The 26,237-nt window shown below is 37.4% G+C and overlaps 2 protein-coding genes and 1 long non-coding RNA gene across 3 annotated transcripts in view; 2 read left to right on the plus strand and 1 right to left on the minus strand.

The window, feature by feature from the left end:
- Positions 1-2,615: 2,615 nt before the first annotated feature.
- Positions 2,616-9,113, plus strand: MAL (mal, T cell differentiation protein). Its single transcript, XM_053460034.1, has 4 exons — positions 2,616-2,817; positions 5,187-5,357; positions 5,509-5,631; positions 8,238-9,113. Exons 1-4 carry the CDS (start codon positions 2,710-2,712, stop codon positions 8,313-8,315), a joined length of 480 nt encoding a protein of 159 aa, XP_053316009.1. The 5' UTR covers positions 2,616-2,709; the 3' UTR covers positions 8,316-9,113.
- Positions 9,114-12,930: 3,817 nt separating this feature from the next.
- LOC128483811 (uncharacterized) lies at positions 12,931-13,682 on the plus strand. The gene is made up of 2 exons (XR_008351105.1): positions 12,931-13,518; positions 13,552-13,682. It is a non-coding gene; the product is annotated as an uncharacterized LOC128483811 (long non-coding RNA).
- Positions 13,683-20,228: 6,546 nt separating this feature from the next.
- MRPS5 (mitochondrial ribosomal protein S5) overlaps positions 20,229-26,237 on the minus strand; it is a 56,918-nt gene continuing 50,909 nt past the window's right edge. Inside the window, exons 9-11 of the mRNA XM_053459345.1 lie at positions 24,472-24,534; positions 21,520-21,656; positions 20,229-20,847 (exon numbers count right to left, since the gene is read on the minus strand). Coding sequence (XP_053315320.1) covers positions 20,623-20,847; positions 21,520-21,656; positions 24,472-24,534 — 425 coding nt within the window. The 3' untranslated portion in view covers positions 20,229-20,622. The remainder of the gene's footprint in view (positions 20,848-21,519; positions 21,657-24,471; positions 24,535-26,237) is intronic.

The raw sequence follows: 26,237 nt of genomic DNA on the forward strand, positions 1-26,237 counted from the left end.
TCTCTGAAACAATAATTTGGTCTGCGCTTATTGCTGCTATAACTCAGGAGCACAAGAAAACAAGCCTTCATGGATTTGCTTGGTAAAGATGTTGATGGATGGATGAATGGAGTATCTATATTAAATGGCTGATCCCTGGTTGATCCCTTTAACTATAAAGCAACAATATGCTGCAATCTGTGGGACTGAGCAAACCATGTTAAAAATATGAAGAGTATGATTTCCTTTTGGTTGCTGTAGTAAGTAATAGCAATTAGTTGTACTGGTGTCTTCTTCCTTATACCATCCTAAATTCTAGACACTATCATAGGCTCAACTGCATAGGAAGTTGTCCATAGGGATTCAGTGGACAATTTTCCCAGGTCTCATCACATGATTGAAGTTAACCATAACCCATAGAATCATAACCCATAATGATTCTTTATTATTTTACATGTTTTAATCATTATGCATTGGTGTCTCTGCTCAATCTAACATCTAAGCCAATTTTTAATTAGTTTTAATTTTTAATTAGTTTTAATTAGTTTTAAAGGGGCACATTTCAGCGTTTTTTCATTGTTATATAGGTTGGCATAACCCCAAGTGGCAATGTTCCTTCTATTAGTAGTAAGGTATCATTAGTCAATTATGTCTCAATTATGTACTCAATTTCCTAATTTTGTTTCATCATTGTACTGCCACACTGTAATAGACAAGTGCTGGCATCCTGAAAGCCTGGATTAAAATCATCATATGGGATTATTTTTACCAAGATTATTACTATAGTTCATTTATTTAGTGTCAACAATTCACACAGTGCTTTTTACAATACATTTATTCAAGGGGTATGACAAGACTAGAATTGACAAACTAAGACAAACCGAAATCAAGTTCGATTGAGAGGGCCCTGCTCGCAAGCGTACAATCTTGAAGGAATAGGGTGAGGATGCATTGAATATCACAGTTGCAGTAAGTGTGTCAGGCAGAATTTCTATTTTAGGTCGGTTTTCTAGTACTTGTTTGTCTTGCCTCTAAATCCCATGTGAATGCCAATGACATTTACACACGATCCAGGCAGCATGTGTTAGCATGAGTGTGTAAGTATGTGTTAGTGAATATATGTGTGTTAGTGTGAGTGTAAATATGTGTGCCAGTGTGGATGTGAGTTACCGAAGGGGGTCACAAAGAGACTATAGGCCACTTGCCTTTAGCGACCCACTAGACCCCAAGGTTCCAGCCCTTCCCTGAAAGTCACAAAGTTAAAACATATTGTGAATTAGCAATTACTACTAGTAACCTACCTACGGGGTACTGATCACACTTCTATATCTCCATTCCAACACTTAATAGAATTAAGGTTTGACATCACTGCTCCTTAACTCCACAAGTAGGATAGATGCATGTATCTGTCAAATAATTGGGTGCCTGGACCCTTTCAATGATCATTAAACATGCAGCTTTGAAACTAAACTGGTTGTTTTCTAATCTTTTTTGGATGTTATCACTGCAGATCGGACTGTATTCTTCTTAATGCTGCTTGCCCGTCCTGAAACATCTCTTAATCTAGAAGCATCTTGACCCACCATCTGATGAAGATGAACAACTTCAACTTGTTTCAACTGTGGTGGTTGCGGTGAGGGAGCTCATTTGTGAACCCTGGTTTTATGTCGGACTGGGGTTTATCCAGCCACGTGTATGGAACTCTGGCCCAGCTACCACGCAGACTATTCCCAGGGAAGTTTCCGACGCTGTCGCTCAGGGTCCCGACACCGGATCACCTCGCTTTTTGGATCATAACATCTTCGGACCCTGAGCTCTCCATTGGTATTGACATCGCTCCCACCCGGAAATAGTGACTCTTTGTTGGGTGGGCATTGCTGGCCATAGAACTGCATGGTGATGACGGGCTGTCTAGTGGTTGATGAGATTATACCCCTAATCCTATAATTTCCTGTGTATAAATATCTGTGCTGTCTTGAATAAACAGAGTTCTGTTTTACCCCTACACTAAGTCTCGGCTAGTGTTTGGGGAATATGAAGGGTTAAGCTTTCAGCGGCAAGGAAGATCTCTACGACGGAGCTACTCAGTCTGAGTACAGGTCTCCATCATACACTCCCACCACGTGATGCGCACAATGCGTTTCGCCAATAGACAGCTTCATCAAGTGCTGAACCTTTGGTCATGTAGTGCATGTACATGTGCATATTCTGCGCTGCCTTTGTTTACATGATGCTGTTAGAAACAGAGATATGGCACTGAGATAAATTTGATAATTTTTTTAAAACGGGAAGCATTTTAAGATAAAATCTGTACCAGAACAGGATGATAGAATTTCAAATTGGATACTGGAAGATGGCAGTAATTTGGAACAGTACCCTGTTGAAAGGAAGATATTAAAATATCAAAAATAAGAAAGGCAAGCTTGTCATATGCAATTAGCTGTACTGTCATTGTCAGCGTGTTTGTAGTATCCCACTTAGTTTCTTACTGATACGCCTATATAGTTGTAAATGCATTCCTTTGTCCTAATCCAAGGAAATGAATAGAAAATCTTATTCATCCCTATTCATACAAGTTCAAGCAGCAGGTGTGTCGGTAGAAGGAGTGGTCGGTATTTGGTATTTAATATCTCATGAAGCAGATTAGTAAATTACTTGACAACAGAGCAGCCTGTGGATCTACCAACAACATTTGCTCAATTTTAAAGAAGCAAACTTAGCAAGAACTTTATGATGGCAACCACTACTGCACCTCCATCTTATGGGGATACCTCTCCCTTGCCAGCAGGAATAAGAACAATATCAACTTTCCCAGATTTGCTCATGATATTTGAGTTTGTAAGTATAATCTCAGAGAGAAAATTACTTTTTACAGATCCGTCATGGAATGCTGCATATGTCCTTACAGAACATATTGACAAAATGCTTAGTTTTTGATATTTAATTAAATTGTGTGCATTGTTTTCTTTATTATGAGATGCATATTTTGCTATATGTTTATGTATATTATTTTTATGACCTAATCTAGTACATTGCCGATTTCTTTGTATCATCTCTTGTCACTCAATAGCACATATACAATGTATGAATGTTTCTTAATATTTTTTGACAGTTCAGCATTTTTAAATATATTACGATTAGGAATAAAACACATATTAATCTGTTTTCTTCAGAATACTTAAAGAATACTTTCTGCAATCTATGCATTATCTTTAAGTCCTACTAATTCCCAGAATTTTACCACTACTTTTTACATATGTGCGATTTAGCTAGAAATTTAACCAGAAGACATTTTTGATGTTTTATTATACTGGTTCTGTAAGGTGATTTAGATATAAAGGTGATATAAATAGAGCGGCAGTAGCACAGGGCGTACAGACAGTAAAGGAATTTGGGGAAGATTGGGAAACTGCTTAAACTATCCGAAATAAATAATAAGTTAAACGTAATTGAAAAAGAGCAAGCAAGATGAGTCATTTTGTTTTGTCTGTCACCATTATCTATGTATGTAGTTAAGCCAGACCAATTCTGGTAACTGAAAATATTAAAATGTAATGTGTTGGATGATCTTAATGCACTGACAAGCTTTTTGGAATAGCATAATGGGCAAGTATAGTCATTAAAGTCCAAGTTGTCAGTCAAGTTTTTTATGAACAGATTAGATGGGTCCGGCAATTCTTATTAACTCTCGTACATTCAATGTTTCTAAGTTAAACTCTGTAGACTTCATACTGGACCTAACAGACCACACTTGTACAGTAACATGCATTTCAGTAAAAGTTGGGTCGTGTGCTGTTGAATCGTTAGTCTAGTTTACATTAATAAAGATATGAGGTGCTCAATATCAGCCAACACGATCATTTCTACTTGATTTGACTCAAGTATAATTTTGTGAGTTAACTTGAGAAGGGGTTAAAATGTCTCCCCATCACCTATGCTATGTGATGGCAGGGTTTAACTAGTCCTATAGGCCAGAAGCTGTTCAAAAGTATCCTCCTTTCCTCCCACCCCCCTTAAATCTTGAAAATTGAAGGTAAAAGTACCTTCTGCCTAAACTTGAGGTCTTCTTATCGGTCATGTAATTTTTTTTTTTTTTGAGACAATGAATATGTTAATTGGTGCGACAAACCTAGGCCCAATGCTCTTCCTTTCACGTTAACTCTATCTTTCATTGATTGAATTGCCATTCTTTGTACTCTTTCCAGCACCATTACATAGTGGCCATTTCCCTCATTGATTTACAACCCCAAATTTCAAGTTATTACCTCTGAATTCTCAGTTCTATTCATTTATTGCCCTACCCAAACCATTTTAAATAAAATATTGGACCGATATGACATGAGGATTCAACATTCCTGTTACATTCACCTCAGCCTCCACACTAATTCAATTCTCCCAGTATTGTACTTTGCAGCTCAGGACACCAAACAAACATTTGTAATGTTGTTTGCATATTGAAAAAAATAGTATTCAGTTTTATCTGTGTATATTAAATTAGTGAGTTTAAGTTGCTTTTGACATGCTGTGGGAGATTATTTCTCATTATATTATTTTGGAGGTAGTTGATTTGTTTCTGGCAGCCTTTGTAAAGATGGGGGGAGGAGAAGTCAAGATAACATTGGAACATTAGTACTTTAACCAAAAGAACTTTGGTAGATTCATGATTATATTCTTTTTCTGGTGGTTTAATACACATAACTTTAGGGTCCTTTTTAGTTTCTATGGAACCAAACCAACTGTCTTATACAATACACTTACCTTATTGTAGCTGATTTTTTGTTTCTATAGACACCTTCCAGTTTTATTCCCTTGATCAAGAGACACTTGCTTTGACTTAATTTATGTTGCAAACAGTTTAGGCCTAGGTCAGCACTACGCATTTTTATGATTTTATCAAGTTTATAGGAAAGCACAAGCTTATTCTATTTCTTGTATGTATTTAGACTTCAGTATAGGATTACGATTTGGCATTATAACATTAATTTTAACTAGGTAGTTTTTTTTACCCTGTTGAAAAATGTATGTGTTTGTTCTAAACAGGATAAACACAAAAATATTAAGTATTTAGGTTGGGGTTCGGGTTGAAGCGATAATACCTTGACTATGGTGCCCATCCTTACTTTAGTGGATATATATATATATATATATATATATATATATATATATATATATATATATATACTTAGTATATATGTTTTTGTTTTCAGGTTTTTGGTGGCTTAGTGTGGATTTTGATAGCTGCCACTACATTGCCGAATACAGGAGAGCCGCAAGGATGGGTTATGTTTGTGTCCATTGCTTGTTTCCTGTTTACATTTATCCTTATGATACTGTACTGCATAGGAGCACATGGAGGAAGTTCCTCATGGACATCAATGGTAAGTAAAAATACATTATTATTTGTTATTGTAAATCTTTAATTATTTGCTAAGGACTTTATTTTACGTTTCTACTTCTGTTACTATTAATTGTCACTACTAATGCATTTGCACCATTGCTAATATTTGGTAACTATTTTTCTTTTTGCAGGATGCCTTCTATCACTGTATCGCTGCTTTGCTCTACCTAAGTGCCTCAGTAATACAATCCTATTTTACTAAATTACTTGTTGTCGTGGGAGGACGGATATACCAACTAAACATTGCTGCTGTGGTAGGTTTGCAAGAATAATATTTGTTAAAACATGAACTTGCCAAGTTCTGATATCCACATTTCCAAGCTAAATAAATAATACGACTATTGCCGAGGTGCTATGGACAAAGCCTACTACTTAAAATGTATGTATTCAGTGAGAAAATTAAAACATACATGGGATAGGCATAAAGCTATCTGGTGGAAAAATTATACATTGTACTTCACTAAACTTAAATATAACTTTAAAAAAAAAACACAACAAAACATTGTTTAATTTGTTGCTGGATTCTCCAAATGCTTGACTAGGCTTGCAGTCAGGGGCGTAACTAGACGCCTCAGGGCCCGGGTGCGAGAATCTGTTAAGGGCACCCCCACCCCCTCAGCCCCCCCCAAAAAAACATGATTTTTACCCAACAATTTTTTTTCAACAAATTCAACAAATTCAATTTACATATTGAATCATATCTGTAAATAAATCTAAGAAAAAGGGGCGCATGTACAAAGGGCATAATCCAGGGGTGTCCAAGTTTTTTCTGCAGTGGACCACTTCATCAGAATTGTATACGTGCGTGGGCCGCACTCATTTTTCACTGTGACAAAAAATATGGCCTTTAATAAAATATGCAGATTAAAATAAAGTAAAATGACACAAAACCTTTACTCTTCCTCTCACTGATTTCTGGGCCTAGAAAGTTTTGTGACTACAAATTCAGGATTCCCTAGACTTATTCTAGGGATGAACTAAAATGAAAATTCTGGACCAAAACATTCAGGGTTCACTTAGCCAAAACCGAAAATGACCCCCACCTTTAAAAATAATAATAAAAACTCACATTTTTAATAAAAGTAGGTAACACACAATTGGACAAAATTAGCAATATGACTTGGCATGATAGGAGTGTGATTGCTAATAGCAATCACACTCCTATCATACCCAGGCAAGCAGTAAATGCTGGTACCTAGGCATGATGGGACTGTGCTCGCTGTGATTGCTGTTAGCAATCACACTCCTATCATGCCAAGTCAGCCAGTACATGCTGGTACAGGGTGGCTGTAAGTGATGTGCAGACCCCATACTGCTGGCAGCATCACTACACAAGGGGGGCAGCTAGCTAGGTTTCAGCATGTACTGGCTGACTTGGCAAGATAGGAGTGTGATTGCTAACAGTAGTCACAGTCCCATCATGCCTAGGTTCCAGCACTTACACATCCATCCAGTAAATGCTGGAACCTAGGCATGATGGGACTGTGATTGCTGTTAGCAATCACACTCTTATCATGCCAAGTCAGCCAATACATGCTGGTACAGGGTGGCTGTAAGTGATGTGCAGACCCCATACTGCTGGCAGCCTCAATACACAAGGGGGGCAGCTAGCCAGGTTTCAGCATGTACTGGCTGACTTGGCATGATAGGAGTGTGATTGCTAACAGCAATCACAGTCCCATCATGCCTAGGTTCCAGCACTTACACATCCATGCTATCACACACACACACATTTATTCATATAATCATTCATTCACAGATTCATTCCCTCAATCACACACACTCATTCAAACACCCTCCCCACCCCCTTACCTGCACTGCAGCTCCTCGATGCCGCTCACAGACTTCAGCAGGGGGCGCGGCCTCCCTCTGCCTTCTCTGCTAAAGCACAGAGGAAGTAGGATGTCACGTGAACTCCGCTTCCTCTGTGCAGTCCAGAAGACCCTCCCACAAGTGAGTAGCAGGGCTTGAGGTGCGGCTCGCGTAAGATCGGTTGCCCTGGCTGCCGATCTTACGCGGGCCGCACCTCGAGGTCTCGCGGGCCGCATTTGGCCCGCGGGCCGCATGTTGGACGCCCCTGCCCAATTTCGGACGGCCCCTTGGCTTTGGCCTCCCTGCCGCCGGTGCCCGGTCGCAGTCGCGACCCCTGCGACACCGGTAGTTCCGCCACTGCTTGCAGTACTCTTTTAGAGGTGTGGGAGGACTCAAAGGTTTGAATTATATTTCTAGACATACTATGCCCACATTCACAACACCCTGTCTTTTTAACTAAATGCTATGTTTAATAATCGCTACAATTATTTAAATTCATAAAGACATTCCGTTGTATTGGCATGCAAGTTCACTTGTAACTACAACTAGTCAGTGGTGTATTTAAGTGTGAGCTAGGCCTAGGGCAGTATAACCCAGCAGCCCCTGAAGACCTACCTTCTAGCGTCTTCCCTTCTTCAGACATTGTGTAGAGCAGAGAGCATCTTGAGTGCTGGAAGATGATACCACATCCCATCTGCGCTGGAGATCTGCTCATGGTAATGTAGCAGAAGGACTGCTGCCCCCTAGACTTGCAGCCCTAGGCCTAGTTGGTCACTGCTGTCAATTTTTTTTTGGTAACTCACAAAAACCTCACTTTGGTCCATGTGGACTATATCGATCTGAGGGGAACAGAAGAGAGATCTGTGTTAACATAGAGACAGGCCCCCCTTCTGCACTACACCACCTAGGACACCTAAATAATCACAGACATGCAAGTTGGGGGCAAGTTGTAGATGGTATGTGATTATTATTGAGTAATTGCACATCTGCATATTAATTCTAGCACTGAGTTTCATTTTGTACATTTAACTTATTTTCTCCTTTGCAGGTGTTTGCATATCTTGCAACATTGTCATATGTTATTCATGCAGCCTTTTCACTGAAGAGATGGAAGAGATCTGGTTAAATCTACAATTATTGTAAGATCAGAGGACCACATGGAATGTTAACAATGTTCATCTACGACATGACCTAGATGATGAATTTATACTATGTTTATTTTGGGGGGAAATGTTTATTTTTATGTTGATGACTCAATGATGTTCACCTTTTAGTAATAAATAATTTGTACCAAAACAGTTCCAACAAGCAATTGCTTGTTCTACTTACAGCATTTACTTTCCATGAACCATCTTTATGAGTTATCACTGAACATGCAACATAATGTGATGTTTAGGCCTTTTATCAGATTGGGAAATGGCATGTGTTCAGTGATGACATGACATATAAATAGGTCTGAGCAGTTGAATATGCATTTTTAAGTTAATTTGCAAAAATAGTTTTTATGTACTCATTGTCCTTTTACTTATTGCATGCTTACAAACTGAAGGCCTAGTCAGGCTTCACACTTTATTTTATGTTCCTTTTTCAATTTATTGTTTTCAGATTGTACCAAAGTATTATTTATGTTGCCATTTTTGCCAAATATTCTACTTCCAACTACATTAAATATTCTTCTAAAACAAAGTGTTAATGACATTTTACAAACATGGTGTTTCAAATATATTGTTGGTGTATACCAGTCGCTCACATGCTTCAAGCTTTGTTAGAACAAACCACATTTTAGATTTATTTGTGTTATTTAATGATTGGTATGCCAACCTACATATATCATAGACTTAGTTTGTACATTGAATTCTGCTCAAAATAGTTTCCACTTTCTTTACCTTTTATTGTGTTAAAATAAATTGTATTCTTTTCCTAAGTTTTGTGATGTGACGTTGATAATTGCTAGTTCTAATTTCCCACTCAAGAGCAGTAGCATATCTTCCTTGGGTGCTGCCATAGGCCTGACAAGGACAGCACAACCATCCAGCTTGGCACAGTCTTTCATTGTGTAAATGGGTTGAATGGTGAGATCAGAGATCTCCCTTGTAACCATGCCATTGATGGTGGCACATGGGTGCCTGACCACTCAAAACTAAGTGCAATATGGCGGCGCTTGTGGGGACATCCTCTTCCCCAATTGGAGGATCAAGGAGGACGTCACTGCAGCAGCCCCATTTTGGGGAAATGTCCACAGAGAGGCAGACAAAGAAAGAAGACAGCAGATTATGGATTGAAGATTCAAGAGAGAATAGAGAAGATAGAAGACAAAGAAGATGCAGAAGTGGTTGGCAAAGAAGGTAGGAAAACATTTAGATAGCGGGAGAGAGTGAAGGACAATGAGAGTGTAAGTGATAGTGTGAGTGAAGATGGTCCTATGAATTTTGGATGAAAATTCTGAGCTGTTTGCTGTGTTTTTGTCTGATTGGGGGGGGGGTCTGGCCTCTTTGTCTGGCTTTATACCGAATTGCTGAATTTAGCTATTATCTTCTGGCTTGAAACTTTGCACACAATTTCCAGATGTTCTAACACCAGAAATGGTAAATTACCAAGAACTAACAAATACTAACAATTAAATTGGTTGAGAATTTCAAAGAGAATGTCAAGGAGAAGTGTTTTTTTTATACAAAAAAACATTGAAAATAAATTCATAATTTAATAAAAAATTATCTAAGTGAAAAAAAAGGTGTTAGCCAACAGTTTTTTAAATTGTTTCCAGAAAATATCTTCGTGAGCAACAATTTGTACTTGTGTCCTGCAATAAATAGAATGAGATTTGTATTGTATATCATATGTAGAGTACATCACCACATTGATAACTAAGGGCTAGGGGAACAGCTTTGATACAATAAGCAGTCTAGTGGAGAACTGTATGATTGCAATTTAGGGCTTTTCCATTTTTTGACCTTTGAAGCTGCATTTTGGACTTAGATGTTGGATTTTGTTAAGCTTGACAAAACATGAAGTTTAGTGTGAGGCGGATGCCAGGTTGTGTATGGTTTGTGTACGGTTTGAATGCTTCTTTTAGTAAAAAAAAACAAAACATGGACGAGCATAGAAGGGTATGTATAAAAAGGTATGTAGGAATTGTTGTGCAAAGTGGTGCAGGTCCCACCACAATACTACCTTCTCTGCCCACTAGCAGCTACCACTTCATTCAACTATTCTTATTCCTGCCACCAATAACCACTGTAGCCTTTTCTCCATCGCCCCAACTCTTGGTTTCACACTAACCCTGCTGAATTAATTCAAGTGTATGCTTTTTGTCCCCATACCCAGTACAGCTGTGGGCTCTCTCAACTGTCGTACTTCCTTCGGCAAAGTTTTCCATGCTGTCCACTACTTGTGCAGCTTTCTCAACTCAAACCAGATCACATTTCCCTACATTACCTTTTATCTTCTAGCTACTATTTTAAACCATTGACACAGCTTATTAATCTTTTGCCCCAAACCCTACTATTTTGCAAGGCTTATTTACAGATTGCCTTTGAAAAACTGGATGTGCATTTTAATTATTTTTTATGAGCATGAGGAAGTAAAAATAGCCTTATCAGATCAATCATTTATTCCTTATGACAAACAGAACGTGCATTTTAATTATTTTTTTTATGACCATGGGGAAGTAAACATAGCCTTATCAGATCAACCAACTACAACTTATACGTTCCTATAAATGGGCAGTTTACTGTCCCTGACAGCCCGCTAAATAAGAATGCATTTTAAAGCAATTTGTGAGTGCTTTAAGACTTTTTTAAACATATATAAATGTTGAATAAACCAATTTTACTCTTCTACAATTGTTTAATTGACTAATCTAAGTCTACAGTGATTAATTTTAAAATATAAATTTAACCGCTAATTTTTAAAAAAAATTCAACAAAATAATATCATTGTACTTCATCTGATTATCCAAAACATATTTTGTAAATTATATATTTTGGAAATAAGTAGTTCATGACAAAACCAAGGTTTGTGTTCCTGTATGAACATTCTGTGCCCTACTTAACACGCTTTTAAAGGGAAAAAAAATGGATGTGGTGTTCTATTTATAGGTGCCCTTTGCTTAATAAATATTCAAGTGATTTTAGAACAGCAGTTCTGAATTATTACATTTTTAGAAAACTAAAAATATGCATTCCACCTTGTGCTGAATATGTTTTGTAAATTATTTTTTAAAAAACTGAGATGTGCACCCCTTGCACAGAGAAATGCATGAACAGTATATGCCCTACTTAATATGCTTTTACTGTTAAGAGAGAAAAACTGGAAGGTATCCGATCAATACATTTTTTATTATTGTTCTCCTCTGTGGTTTTGCTTTTTTTTTTGTCATGAAATTATATGTAATGCATGCTATTTTATCTTGAGTTGAAAAATATGTCCACAGTCCCAAAGATGATGCAGGAAAAGCATAAAGAGTATTTTAATACAAAATATTTTCTCAATACGAACATTTTCTTTTTCAGTTATCTAGTGTTTATATGATGTTATTGGGTTTCTTTTTCTGTTTAATCAATCAACAGCAAAAGGAAAAAGTGATACTCAGCGCTTAAAATGAAAATGCCAGATATCTGGTGTAATGACACAACTTAAACAAGTATAATACCTTGGTGCTGCAGAACCAACACACTGACCACAAGTGTGTAAAGGATAATACACAAAACAAAGAAATAAAGTGCTGCGCAAAATTTACAAACGACACCACAATATGTGCGGAAATTAAATAATACTTAAATTCATTAAAATGGATTCTTCAATAGGTTCCTCTGTTGAGAAGCCCATAGAGCCCCTTCTGGGGAATGGAGTTTCTTCTTTGTACCGGTGTACCAGAAAAGACCGGAGGAGAAAGAGTTAAAAAAGTAGTAGCTTTAATATAAATAAAAAAATATAGTATCTTACATATAAGAACACTTTAACGCTCCCGTGGGAAGGACCGGAATAATGCTGTGTTATAGCAGGAACAGCTTGGTTCTCTCAAGATTCCTCTGTGTCCACTTCCTCAATGGGCGTATTCAGCACAACGCGTTTCACCAATCGGCTTCCTCAGGTGCTCCATTCCCCAGAAGGGGCCCTATGGGCTTCTCAACAGAGGAACCTATTGAAGAATCCATTTTAATGAATTTAAGTATTATTTAATTTCCGCACATATTGTGGTGTCGTTTGTAAATTTTGCGCAGCACTTTAATCAATCAACAGCAGATTCCTCCACACTTTAACATGTATAGCCCTTTGCTTTTTATTCTTCTCTGTTTCTAGAAAAAAAATAGGATTGCTATTGGCAAAGAACAATGCGTCTATGAAGGTTTCACTCAAACAAAGATACTAGGTTATGATAACGCAAGCCTTCAGTCTTACTGAAATAAATAATGTGTGCTATTCACTGGTTACACCCAGCATTGTATTTATATGGTACACTGGTCTGACTTTTGGCAGCAACACAAAGCCCACACAAGGCAAGAACTCCATCCCCTTTTGGCAAGCCATGTCCTCTCTACTGAGTGCCACAATGTGACACTGCACTGCCAGTATGTGCCAATATGTGCTAATATGTGCCAATGCAACTATTAAGACATTATTATCTACATAGGTTTATTATACTTACTGACAAATGTTATAGGGCGGTCGGTGCTATTACGGTATTTTGGGGATGTTATATGTATAGTTATACACTTTTTATGTGACTGCGTCTATGTTTCTGTGTCTCTATGATTTTGCAGGGTATGGACCTATCATCATTATGGAATCTACTCAGTGGGTTTGTAAAGCTACTGTTACAGTGATCTATCAGTGTACAAAATGGTCTCAACTATACTTTTTCCAAAGCCATAACTGAGGCTATTGGCACTTGGAATGGAGGTCCCAATCCACAGCATCACATCTGCTTCCAGAAGCTGAAGGTCACAGGAGAATTGCTGTTGGATGACTCAAGAGCACCTCTTATCTTGGAGTGCCCAGGGCGGTTGCCCTTCCCACCCCATGGAAGTTATGGCTCTGTCTCTCAATGGCAATTTATGTGGTCACCCATGGCTAGAAAGACTAGATTTCCCATAAAGCAGACAATGCATTTATATACAGTGTTTAGTGCGCAGTTCAACAATCATTACATCCACCCCACGTATTTGCTTGTTTTTAGCTATTCTTGATGGTTTGTCGATGATGTATTCGTAAAAAAACAAGTTCTTTGTATTGTGCGAAAGAAGGGAGAATGTCAATATTCTTTTGTTCATTTAGCAGTCTGAGATATGAATTTAGGTGTAACAATGGAGCATATATAAGGTATTGTGGTGCTGTTTTTTTTTTTTTAAAGGTCTGCACAGACCTGACAGAATGACCAATTAGCAAGGAACTTGCCTCCTGGATGAACTATGGAATGCTACCACCTCTTATGCTGCCAAAATCTTACATCAATACCTCTGCATAAACAGAATATATCTCAATATTTTTCATATTCCAGGAATGGTTTAATGAAAAAGTTAACAGGTTAAGTTGATAAGTTAACAATCACATCATAAAAGTTATTGACTGTCTGTAACAGTACAGAGAGATCATAAAAAAAACATTTCCAGAAACAAAACAGTATAATTTTTTCCCAGCATACAGACACTATAGAGTGACCACAGTCTCAATTACTGGTCTATAAATTTAAGAACATTGATACCTTTGGCATTTACAAAACAATCCGTGTCCTGGGGTGAGAAAGACAGACTTAGGAGGACCTAATAACTGCTACTGTACTTGATTCTATTGTCTAGATGTTAAGAAATTTGAGGGGTACTCTTATTGACCACATCTTTATAGAATGTCACATGTAAGGATCAGATGATCAGTGAGTAAGCATCAAGGCAAGTTAATAGACAATGGACATATCGACATAACCTCATTTTATGTTTACATAGGCCAGAGGTTACGATAGCATAACTGACACTAAGCTTAACACGCCAGAGCTTTTACTTGTCAAATCCAGCTACAATGCTATGTGGTATTAGGTGTTGTTACTAGACTAGTGCATTCGTATTCGGGCGAACATAAAAACGAACACATGAAGGGTGCGTTTTCATTGTTCAGCCCGAAAACCGAACATACGAACATGGAGGCGGCAAAATGTATACGAAGACAAAGACACACAATATGAAGAATCTTCGTGTTTGTCTTTGTTTACTAATCTCCCTGGTCCCTTCCCCATCTAGTCTACCTTATCTATGCAGCATCGCAGGGGTTAACAGGAGCGGAAATCTGTAGGTTTGCCTCCAGGAGTTAAAGGGCCGGGCAAGCGACTCCATTGGTCGCCTGCAGGGGCCTCCTCTGGCTTCGACCAATATTGGTCGTTCATATGTTCTCTCACGGCCAAGTTGCGGCACCAGGATTTTAAAAGTCTGTACGAGCGACACTATTGGTTGCCAGCAGGGGGCTAATCTGCCATCAACCAATGAAGTGCAGGTGCACTTCATTGGTTGATGGCAGAGGAGGCCCCTGCAGCGACAAATAGAGTTGCTCGTACGGACATTTAAAATTCTGGCACCAAAGCTGCTGTGAAGTGCGTACCGCATTAACCCCATATTAACCCCTTCTACAAAAAAGAAAAAAAAACTAACACGAATATTCGACTGAACCGAACACAGGAACGGGCGAATATTCGTGGAATACAAAGATTTCCCCCCCGCGAACACGAACAGTTGGCCGGCGCCCAAGTCTAGTGGTTACTTCGAGTTCGGTAGGTCTGTTTCACAGATGACTCATTTTCATATGTTTGTAACACGGATTAAAGCACCGATACATAAAATTCAAGAGCAACAATGGTCGTTTGTATTCACTACAAGCAGGGTGGATATCCAACACACTATAGAGAAACAGCTGAATGTGGCTGACTACTACCAAACAACCATGTTGCCACCACCCCGCATAAATAAATAAACCTCTAACAACAAGGTGGAATTGTTTCAAGCAACGAGTTTCATTTGCACTTCATCAGAAGTGGGTCATCATCTTCATATCTGTGTGAAACAACAATAGTATGTGTCCCTAGGGTCACGCTGAAGTAAATTAGGCTCTATGCAGGCAATGCTGTGCTCCCCTATGGCATATCTGCACTTCTTACTTGAGATACAAACCGATAGTTAATTGCCTAAATGAATGATATTACATTCAAGGAGTATTAAATTACCTCGTGTGAGGGTAAAAAATTGATGGTTCAACATCAAAAAATACAATACATATTTCATATCCCAAAGATTTCTAAGAGTGAACAGAAACAGCACAGACTCTGTATCTAGGGCAATTCAAGATTCAAGGACATACATTTGTTTTATTGTGTATCGTGTGCAATTTCTCATTGTAAAATTGCCACATAGCAAGGAAACAGTATTACGTTTTTTTCTAAATAATATAATTTACAACTGCCAGTAAATAAAAAATTAACATATAATCTTTCAATTGAGGCATCATTCATTAAAGAATGAACAAGATTAAACAACAATGGTTTTCCACCTACAAAGTAGGGATTGAAATTTCAAACCAGTGGGAAAAAAAACTTTACTAAATTATAGTTAAATAATTAACAAGAAATTTTCCAATTTACCTGTTTTAATGTGAATTCTCATCCTAGAATTTGAGAACCCTATACCCCCCTGTATGAGGATACCCTATGGCTCTAGTGTAGAATTTTTCTTTATACGGTCTGATATTCCTCCTAGGGAGGGTGTCCAAATTCATCAAGGGGTTAGCAGTAGAGGTTTTCTACTCACTCACTTTAAAGAACTCTATTCAACTATGCATTATACATGGCCAGCCAAGAACACACGGTTGGACCTTCAAGAACTATAGTGAAATCGAGATGTTGTAAACCCCCCCTGCAAATCCATTCAGTAAACATATGTGAAAAGTGTGGTAGAGGCTAATGTTCCTGAATCCACATATACCTAAAACTTACATTCTACATACTGCAGGGCAGCAGTTTACATGAGCAGCGGTATGTGAAATGAACATGTGCACTATTTTGCAGATTTCAAACACAATGGACACAAACTTTCAAGTTGTGAAATCCACGGGGAAGGGTATACAATTCCTGTGGAAACCAAGCAACCTCTTTGTTTAGGGTCATCTTCAATCACAATGCAATAAAGCTTCACTCATGGACCAAAGTCATGTTATTGAAAATATTAAAGCCCAGCATCAGAAAAAGGTGCAGTACATTAACAGTGTTGGCAACAAGGCAAGAATTAAAAACTAGGGCAGCCGGTTAGCAGGTTTCTATGAAATTAGGTAAACTATGTACATAATATCAGATGTGGGTTCTTATGTCATGCTTAGGCGGTGCACAGCGACCGCAGACAGTCAAGTAACTATATTAACTTTTTTTATTTGGTACTTCCGTTTAACCTCAAGCATTTCAAGAGGAGACATATCAGAAGCTGTCATAATTTAAATCTAGAAGCTCATAAGTTTGAATGTAAGGTACGGATGAGTTACTTTACTGAGAGGGTGGTAGAACAGTAAGAAAATGTAAACATCAATGGGAGAGAAATATAGCTATTCTGAATCTAATACCTGGCCAAAGACTAGTTAGATCTTTACATCAAGAAAAATGGTCAGAAACGCTGGGATGAATGGTGCTTATATGCGGTTTTGATGCATTAACTACGCAACCGAGCCCAACCCAGCTACACCCAGCTTCAGTCTACTCTGATTGTTGGGTGGACACATATTTCTAGGAAATGTCACAAAACATACCCAAATAAAGGTTGTAATCCTAGGAAGGTTAAAAATACCTTCTGTGAGCATGTGAGGTTACCCATCCTACTCAATTCAGCTTGTTTTAGTTGGTCCAAATTATTGCATTTTCTGAAGCAGGAAAATTAGAATGTTGTCATCACGTCGAAACTGAACATTGTTTGAATGTTAAACCAGAAACATACAGTTGGGGTATAGAGATAGTTATAGTTTATCCTATTTAGAGACCCAGTGTTTTCTTAAAATAATGCAATGGTGCCACCTATGGCTCTTCATTATTCACTACAAGTGCGTTCATTTTCTTTTGTGATGGCAAAATTATGGTCATTTATGAGTGTCACCCTATCACATTTATTTAAGCAGTCTTGTACACAGTCTATATTAATAGACCGGTCATTGTATGAATTCCTCCTACAAAGCCTTTATAAAGTATATTCTTTAAAGTAACAGTGGCTTTTGTAATCCAATTCTTTTCATAGCTCAGCCCTGAAACAAAATATTGCTCAAAATCATACAGGAATAAGATTGTGCCAAACGTATGCTGAGAATAGTACATTGCAATGTGAGAACTACTAATTTGGTTAAATGGTTGGTAATTATATGATTAACCGTGAGCTTTTCCAAGAAAATAGCAATAAACACATTCTTTCCTCTCACGTTTACAATTTGTGATCAGTTCAATCCATACAGTAGTTTGCAACTTTAACCCTGTTCTTCAGAGAGCGTTTGAGATTAACTTTTTTTTTTTTTTTTTTTTTACAACTAAACGATACTGTCCTAATTATGGCAGTCATTATTGAAGCAATGAAATACTATCATTTTTCTAACAGTACCAAAACATTGATCAGAGCTACCAAAAAACGAGTAGATAAAAAAGGTAACCAAAACGAGCCATGAGTGTCGAGGCAGGAGACGTATTAACGAATGTCAAAACAAAGCCTAGTTCAGGTACACAAAAATATATGAACAAAGAACACACCCCGAGTACAGCAATTAAACAGTTTTAACAGTGAATACATACACCAAAGCAAACAATTGGCAGCAAATGCTCTTTGTGAAACAGAGAATAAATTGGGTAGCATTGAATACACAAAACACATAATAAAATAGATCAGTGGTATGTGTATCTTTTGTGGGTAGCATAAGAAATAATATGTCTGCTGGCCGGGCTATCCAAACATATACAGACACAGATTCAAACACAATTTGATGTGCAGGACAAGGTTGGAGTCTAGTAGCCAGATCAGCAACAGCAGGACTAGACAGCTGAGAGCAGGCATTCAGGTAACATAAAGTAGCGTAGTCAAAACAAGCTGTCGTCAGTGAGTAGAAGGCATAATTGTCAAGAGTTTGAGGCAAGCAGCCTCAAAGCCTTGACAATTATGCCTCCCCCCCCAATATATAAAGTGTATCAGTGCACTAAATGAAAAGGAAGAAAATTACAGCAAAACAGCAACACTGCAAAAATGTTAAAACAGCCGTTGTCCCAAAGTGTACATTGTGGGCTTAATATATATTTGCTAAGTATTGATCACTACTTTATTAAAACCCTTTTCTATTTGGTGGGTACATTTTGTGAGATATCGTTCTCTTTAGAATGAGAGGTGTTTCTTAATTATATTTATATATAATATTTGATATGATAGTGGAGCATCATCTTAGAAGAGTAAAGGGAGAGGGAAGAAAATAAAAATATATGAGAAAAAAAATGGCCTCCTGAATTTTTTGGTGTCTCTAGAGACAAAGCAATTTTGTTCACCCTTGCACATATGAGGTGGTATTTTATGTTTTATGCAATATGATATACTGACATATATGCAATACTTAGAATGAATGAATCAGATTTGAATATGCGATTATATTTCACACTATAGCACAGAAAGGTAGATGCATCTGCATTTTAATAAGAACAATTATTCAGAGATGCTGATTTAATCAAAATGTTTTGCGGTGGAAATTTATATCATAGTTCATTGCTTTCCTCTGAGCTGCCTCAATATTACAAACCAGATGTCGCGATATAAGCAATAAGTCACAATAATTTTTAACTGAACTACACAGTCAGCATACAGCATCAAGAACGTTTAATTTATGGCTGTGGAGGCGTTTTTTCCCCAGACTCATTAACTTTGGTAACGCGACGATATTCGTTTTTATATGCGAAATGCAGCAGAAGCAATTTACAAACCACAATTGCTCATCATCAGTAGGTTATAATTCAAGATGTGGTTTCTAATTTACTGCTTTTATATCAAGGAAGCTAATGGGTACAATTCTGTGTTAAAGAGAAATCAAATGCTAATATTTTTATCACCAACATAAACTGAAGTGACATCTTGTTTACTGGAAATAATATATTTCCGATGATTGTTATATACAAATATTTATTCAAATATAAAATATAGTGAGACCCTCTCAAAAAGGGATTTAGCATGCTTCTAAGACACATGATAGTTATACTACAATGCACATGTCACTTGGTTGTTCAATTAAGCATTAATCAGCTAGGTTTAAAGATAATTCTTAATGTCTGGAGCGCTATTATATAGAGACAGGTCGGTATGGTTTATCGTGCTAGCCAAAGCCCACCTCTCTCTTTTTGACCACACTTTGTTCTAACGTCATGTTGCCTATGCTTCACTGAGCTTTTTTTTTTGGCGGGGGGTGAGTGGAAATCCTTTCACACAGGTGAACCTGGGATGTAGATTATTTCCTGCCGATATGTGCCAGTTTTGTTAATTTAATTAAAATATTGTCTTAATTATAAATAAAGCTCAAAGACCAATGTTAAAATCAGCATAATGTGCATCGGAAGGTTGGCCCAAACATAGAGTGGGGCCATCTTTAAGGTTGGGCAAAGAAGCGACTAGCGCCCAATGGGCCATAGCGGTTGTCCCTTGTGTCCTATTGTTTTTTCCCATCTTGTGCATCTAAGAGCAAGATAATCTGTGTTGTGAGGGAGTCTCTCTACTTTGTGTGTATAAAAGATTAGGCCTTATCTAGACCTATTTACTAAAACATGTCAGACCGAGACTAAATGAAGGAGCATTGCTTAGATGTAAGGATGGCTGGAGAATTTATTTTCAGTTGACATTGGTGACGCACCAAAAGGCAAAATGCAGCTAAGGTTCACTTCACATATCATCAAAACAAAAATTAAACAAAGTATTGGTACTAAAATCCAATCCCTAGTTCTATATTCCTCAGATCTAGACAGAAAATTAAGTATTTTAATTTGCCTTTCATAAGAAAGTGACAAGAAACGCAAAACAGTGTATTTCTCTTTATTATTAAACTGTACAGTAGGCTGAATTGATCAAGACAAATTGTAATCTGAAACCTTTTTTATTTTCTGTGATGAATTTAATTATCTGAATCTTTTGCCAACAGCAAATATTAGGAAACCAGTGTTTTAAACAAATCTCTTTAATATTCTGTTTCCGTAAGCATTATTGAATGTCTGTAAGTCTCTCGGTGGTTTGTCTGGATGATAAGTACATTGTCTTCATTGCGCCATATGTTATATAACTTGCACGTCGCACATGTGGGTTCGCACAAAATAAAAATAGTCAGTAATTCATCTTGAAAAGACTTTGGATATGAAAACATACATAAAGAATGTACTTCTATTCGCCATGTTTCGGGTTTTCATGAATTATAAATCACCATGTTGCCCTTTTGACGTTTGCCCAAATAGAGCGCTTCATGCCTTGTGAGGTTTTAACGTCATTCCAGTCCAGTTTTGTATCTGGGACCTCTCCTTCAGGTTCTGGATCAACCCTAAGTGCTCCACGAGGTGAAGCAACAATCCGAGGCAGGGGGCCACACTCTTCTCTAAACTCTACCACATGAAGGCCTTTCTTATCTGCCAGGTCTTGATGGGTCTCCTGTTTTTAACAAAATAGAAATCAGCATGAGAGACCACCCATGATGGACAACAAGAGCCTTAGAGGTCTATTTGAAAATCTATAGTCGTCATTTTTTTTTCTTTTGCAAGAATTATACAATGCATGTTACTTTAAGGACTGTCCTGCAAGCAAAACTGAAACAGGCTGTTGAGGATTTAAACAGAGAAAAGCACTGCATTCACACTACATAGGAACAAGGGCAAGTTAGTAGTTGTCCATTCAACATCATCAACATTAAAATCATTTTATGGAGCCCTGCAGAACATAATATGGCAACCTGGCAATACACTTTACATGCTGTTGGACAGCGATACTGTTAGTATTCAGGATTATTCAGGAACAAGATAGATAAGTATATATGAATCTTGAATTTTATTTTTTAGAAAGTCTAAAAAGTACAGCATGTAAAGTTGACTCGTTTTGGAGTAAATAAAATGACTTGCTGTACAGAGTTCTTACATTACCTTTTATATAGCAGCAATAAATTGAGAGGTGCTATACAAAACGTTTATAGAGGCAATATGAAATATAAGCAAAGATTGAAGGTATGAAAGAAAGCCATAGATATGAGACAGAGAAGCGCAGTGCAGACACCTGATTATGCCATTAATAATGATGAATACTATGGATAGAGAGAAATTCAAATCCTACCTGCTTTGCTAATCCCAAGAAGAGCGCCCTTGTAAGGTTAAGAAGATTGACCGATCCAGAGACTTTTGCATACATGTCTTGAATTCCAATTAATTTGCAGATGGTGATAATGGCCCTGTGGCAATGGAGACCATAACCTACAAATACACATTTATATATATGCATCAAGTAAAATAACAGGCAAAATGCTCTAAATTATAAATAAATGCAAACGGTATCTGAGAGCAAATGACACAAGTGGTCGTATTTCCTTGTGGAGCAGTTATCATCCCCTCACTATATACAATTAAATGACTGTGGTTAGAACCTTGTGTGTTAGTACATTGGCCCTTCTGTTTATCAATGGTGCAACCCAAACGTAACTACTGATTTTATGTCTGGGAAAGCTATGCAGGCATTAAACTAAAGTTTCAGAGCAAGAACACAGAGTTCCCAAGCAGCATCACAAAAAAAAAAAAGTTAGTTTTACAAAGAAGGGAAATCAGAGTCAAGCAAATTGAATTAAACATTTGCGCCATCTAGCAAATGAAATGGTGATGAATAGCCTTTTAAAGATCATTCAGATGAAAACGTGGCTGGAATTGCTTTCCCTCTCCATGCAGCAGGAAAATCGATATATTCCTTGGGTACTACAAAAAACGCCTTCTGCTACTTATAGTTTGTTTTTCAATTACACAGCAAAAGGAAAGAGAATATCAGAGCAGTAAAGCATGCCCTCCTATAAGAGAATTTCCCCCATTTGTCTGGAACAGAATTACTTTAGATGCCAGGGACATCAGCATTTTTTGCTCTGAGTAGCTATTTGGTGTTATAAAATACGACATTACTCCACCTTGGCTCCAATGGTTCTCTGTAACCATGCAATGAGAGGGAATCGGCGATACAGAAGGGTTTATTAGCCTTACTCTTCATTATTAAAAAAAAAAAAAAAAGGCCAACTCTGGCAAGTTTCTCCAACAAGAAGATGTAGGGCTTGCATAATTCAATGGATGAGGAGACTTAAGACATGTCTCCGATTAACTAAGCTTTATACAGCAGCTCACTGGGGTCAACCCTTCATAGTGCATAGCGAAGTCAACAAGCTGAAATGACAACTCTTAATAAATAGAGCCAAGAGACTGTAACCGGGGTCCGAAATGGCTGCATGTTTCTAGTTGTTGTCAAGGTGCGGAGGAAGTATCAAGGTAAACATTTTAATTTAAGGTCTCCTGTTCCAACGGTTTCCTTGAAATTTACCATCCTGCTTCACATTGCTAGTATTCTTTATGCATTTTAATATTTCTATCACATTTCATCTCTCCTGCTGCTCTTCCAAATGATAGACTTCAACACCCTTTAAGGGTCTATTCACAAACTGTAAATCTGTAGGGAATTACACTATGAATAGTCAAAGCCAATAATAGTGTGCTTAAACTACAGTTAGCATCCATCTATTAGCCATGGACTTATCAATGTTCACTTTAACGCGAGGAAGCATGATTTATATTATTGCGTCAAATCTCTTGTGTATGTGTAAATTGCCTTGCCATTTAGACACTTTGTTCATTCTTCCATCCACTATGCAGTACATGACATGATAATTCAAATGAAGAAGTGGCAGGGTGAAATGTGACACTTTGAGCGTTAAAAATAATATAACTGGCCAATCACAACCTGACAAGCATTGGAGTATTAGGTGTACAATAAAAACGCATTGCTTCAACTTTAGCACTTTATCGGAATTTTGCCATAGAGAATAAGAAAAAAGGAGGAAATTTTGGAAAGATAAAGCTCATTCTGTCTCCTTTAAATGCTCATATACCCAGACGACCCTTTATTCTTAAAGAAACTTTAAACATTTACAAGACCTACAGTGTTAAAGAACAAGAATAATCATTATTTCCTTTAGCAATATCATTGCAAAATTCCATTTAGATAAAAGTACTTCAAGATGACAGAAAAGCTCCATAGTGTGGCTTATACCTTTAAAAATATGTTCTTCAATTTTCTTCCAAATAATGAAAAAATGAAACCTAATCAAACACCAAAAAAGTTATAAAAAACTATTTTCTTAAGATCAGCAAAGGTCAGCAGAGGTCCTATTAAAAGTGATCTTTCATCTACGAAACTATACTTCGATGCTCTTTTTTTTGTATTTTATTTCTTAGTGGGTTTGTTTTGGGGGGGGGGGATATACAAGGTCGATAGCAAATTTGTGCTAAAGAACCAGATCAAAGTGATAAAAAAAGCAAAAGAAAGTGTGCAAAACAAATAGAGTGCCTTGCCTTTTGACAGATACAATAACCCTAGTAGGAAAGGAGTTTACAAACCTGCAATAATTCAAAAGAGCTTTCAGAGCCAAGAGAGGAAGAGGGACATGGAAAGAGCCCAATGTTGTATCTGAATGGACTGTTTCTCTGTGTCTGAAAATCATCAGAAATGTTTCATGCAAAAAACTTCCCCTACCCTGTATAATGTTTTATAATATTAGGGATGGATAATACACAGGACAGGACTTGGAAACTTGGTTTTGACTACAACGCAAAACAATTCAGGGATGAAAGAAACACAACATGATGTACATGTCTTAACCAGCTTTTGAAGGACCTAAAAACTTATCACTGGAAAATGTTTCTTGAAAACAATCCTGTATGTGCAGGACACTTTCAGCTTACTGACCTCATACCCAGTGACCTTCTCCTTCAAAATGAATTTAGTTGTCCCAATGAAAAGTTAGTTCCCGAAAATGTTGTGAACTCAATCTAACAATGTACTATATATTTGCTGGGCTAGTTAGTTCATCCCTTCTTGCAGGAGAAACTTTTAAGTGGTGGCTCTTCATAATTTATCAAAACCACCTAAAGAACTCACAAAATGCTATATACTTGGCAAGCTGAAATAAGTAACACCAAATTCTTTTCTTTCTGTTGTTACCATCAACTAACAACAACACTAAGCAGGAAACACACTTACCAAAGTTTTGTTTCTTCATCCGTATTGATGTTCTTTTGAAAGTAGTTGTGATGTCATGATATACTACAGGGATTAAAAAGGAAATGAACATAATTAAAAGTAATCACACACGTACACAGCAGCACAAAGCTAGCTCCTGAATAAAAGACGGCCACTTAAACACAGCTGAATCTTGAAAGCACACATCGAATGCCAAAATATAATTAAGATATGTGGGTGTTCAACCTACAGAACATGTCATTTTAGCATAATTAGAGTTCCCGTTAAGAGAAGGTAAAAACGTGCATTTACTGACTATCCACAATAGCGTTTTGTGAAATAACTCTATTCTGACTTTACCACATAGTAATCCTCATAATGAAATAATGTGGGGCCTTGGAAATGACAGATAAAATCAAGAATATGTACTTGGAAGCTTATTCAAAAATGAACATCTTTACCACGCAGTAAGCCTCAGCATAAATGTACAAAAAGCTGGAACAATGAGCACTATTGCCGTGTAGACTCACATCTTAAACAGAAATTACTAAAACATTTCAGCACAATGCTGTAATCTGCACATCTAATACACCTGGAGGTTCTGGACCACAAAATGAATTTAGTACTTTTAGTCTTAATTTCCTAATGCAAAAAAGTCCATGGGAGGCCATAGGTACTTGAACACACTTGGTCCCAATTGAGGGAAGCAGGCTTTAATTGAGTACATCACTGAAAATGAATATATTATGAAGACATTTTTAAGAAATGGATGCAATGATTTATCTGGCACTTCTTTTTTTATGAAACAATAGTAGAATGGCATACAGCAGATACACACACAGTAAAATAATCTCTCTCATTGTTCTGTATTTCTGAATCTGTTAGGATGACTATGATGTAAGCCTTTGTCATTTATTTTATATGAAAAGATTAGTGCATGATCACTTTCTCTCACTGTACGGTTGTTTAAATCGCTAGCGGCGGCGATCGCTGTACATTCATATTTGTTGGCGATGCTGCCTGAAGGAGTTTGTATCGTTAGAACTGTAAAATCATGTATATAGTAGTCATCTTTCAGAAGTATGGGAGATGACCGTCTAGTCATATAGTGAGGGTATATGAAACTATGTATACACCAACTATAAATTCTGACCTCCATAGCTATAGGCATTCAGTAATGGACTTGGTGCATCATTTGTTTCGGCAAAAGCCCTCCGTCACCACCATGTTTCCTCAAGCCATATCCTTTAACTACATTCTGCCTTTTCTTCTAGATTACATCTGGTACTTTATCCTACTGGATGTCAAAAAATCCAGGCAAAGCTGTCCATTATCACTGCATTTTCCGTGACCAATAACAAATACTAGACATTAACCTACACGCTTCCAATGGCAGAAGGGAACGAAGAAAACCTTAATGATTTATGTGAGCACAAAGTCATGTACTACGGAGAAGATAAAACACAACACAAATGAGCAAGAGCAGATATGTTGGATGAGTAAGAGTTAATGCAGGGTTGACGCATTCAATCCACTTCATAGAATGAGCTGTGAAGGTGACTTAATGATAATATTATGGAAGCCAGGCTGCCTACTTAACTATGTGACGTACAGGATCAATTTTGCCAATATCAACCACTAAAGTTAAGAAATAACAATAAACTATCGAAACAACACTGTTCACTTTATGGTGATATATGGATACACCTGTGATACTGTTATATTGCACCGTGCTGTCTGGAAGAGGTCTTTAAGGTTTTGTTTTAAGTTCCACAGTCGGAGAGGTA

This window comes from Spea bombifrons, chromosome 3 (genome assembly GCF_027358695.1).
Source record: "Spea bombifrons isolate aSpeBom1 chromosome 3, aSpeBom1.2.pri, whole genome shotgun sequence".
In the NCBI taxonomy this organism is placed as follows: domain Eukaryota; kingdom Metazoa; phylum Chordata; class Amphibia; order Anura; family Pelobatidae; genus Spea; species Spea bombifrons.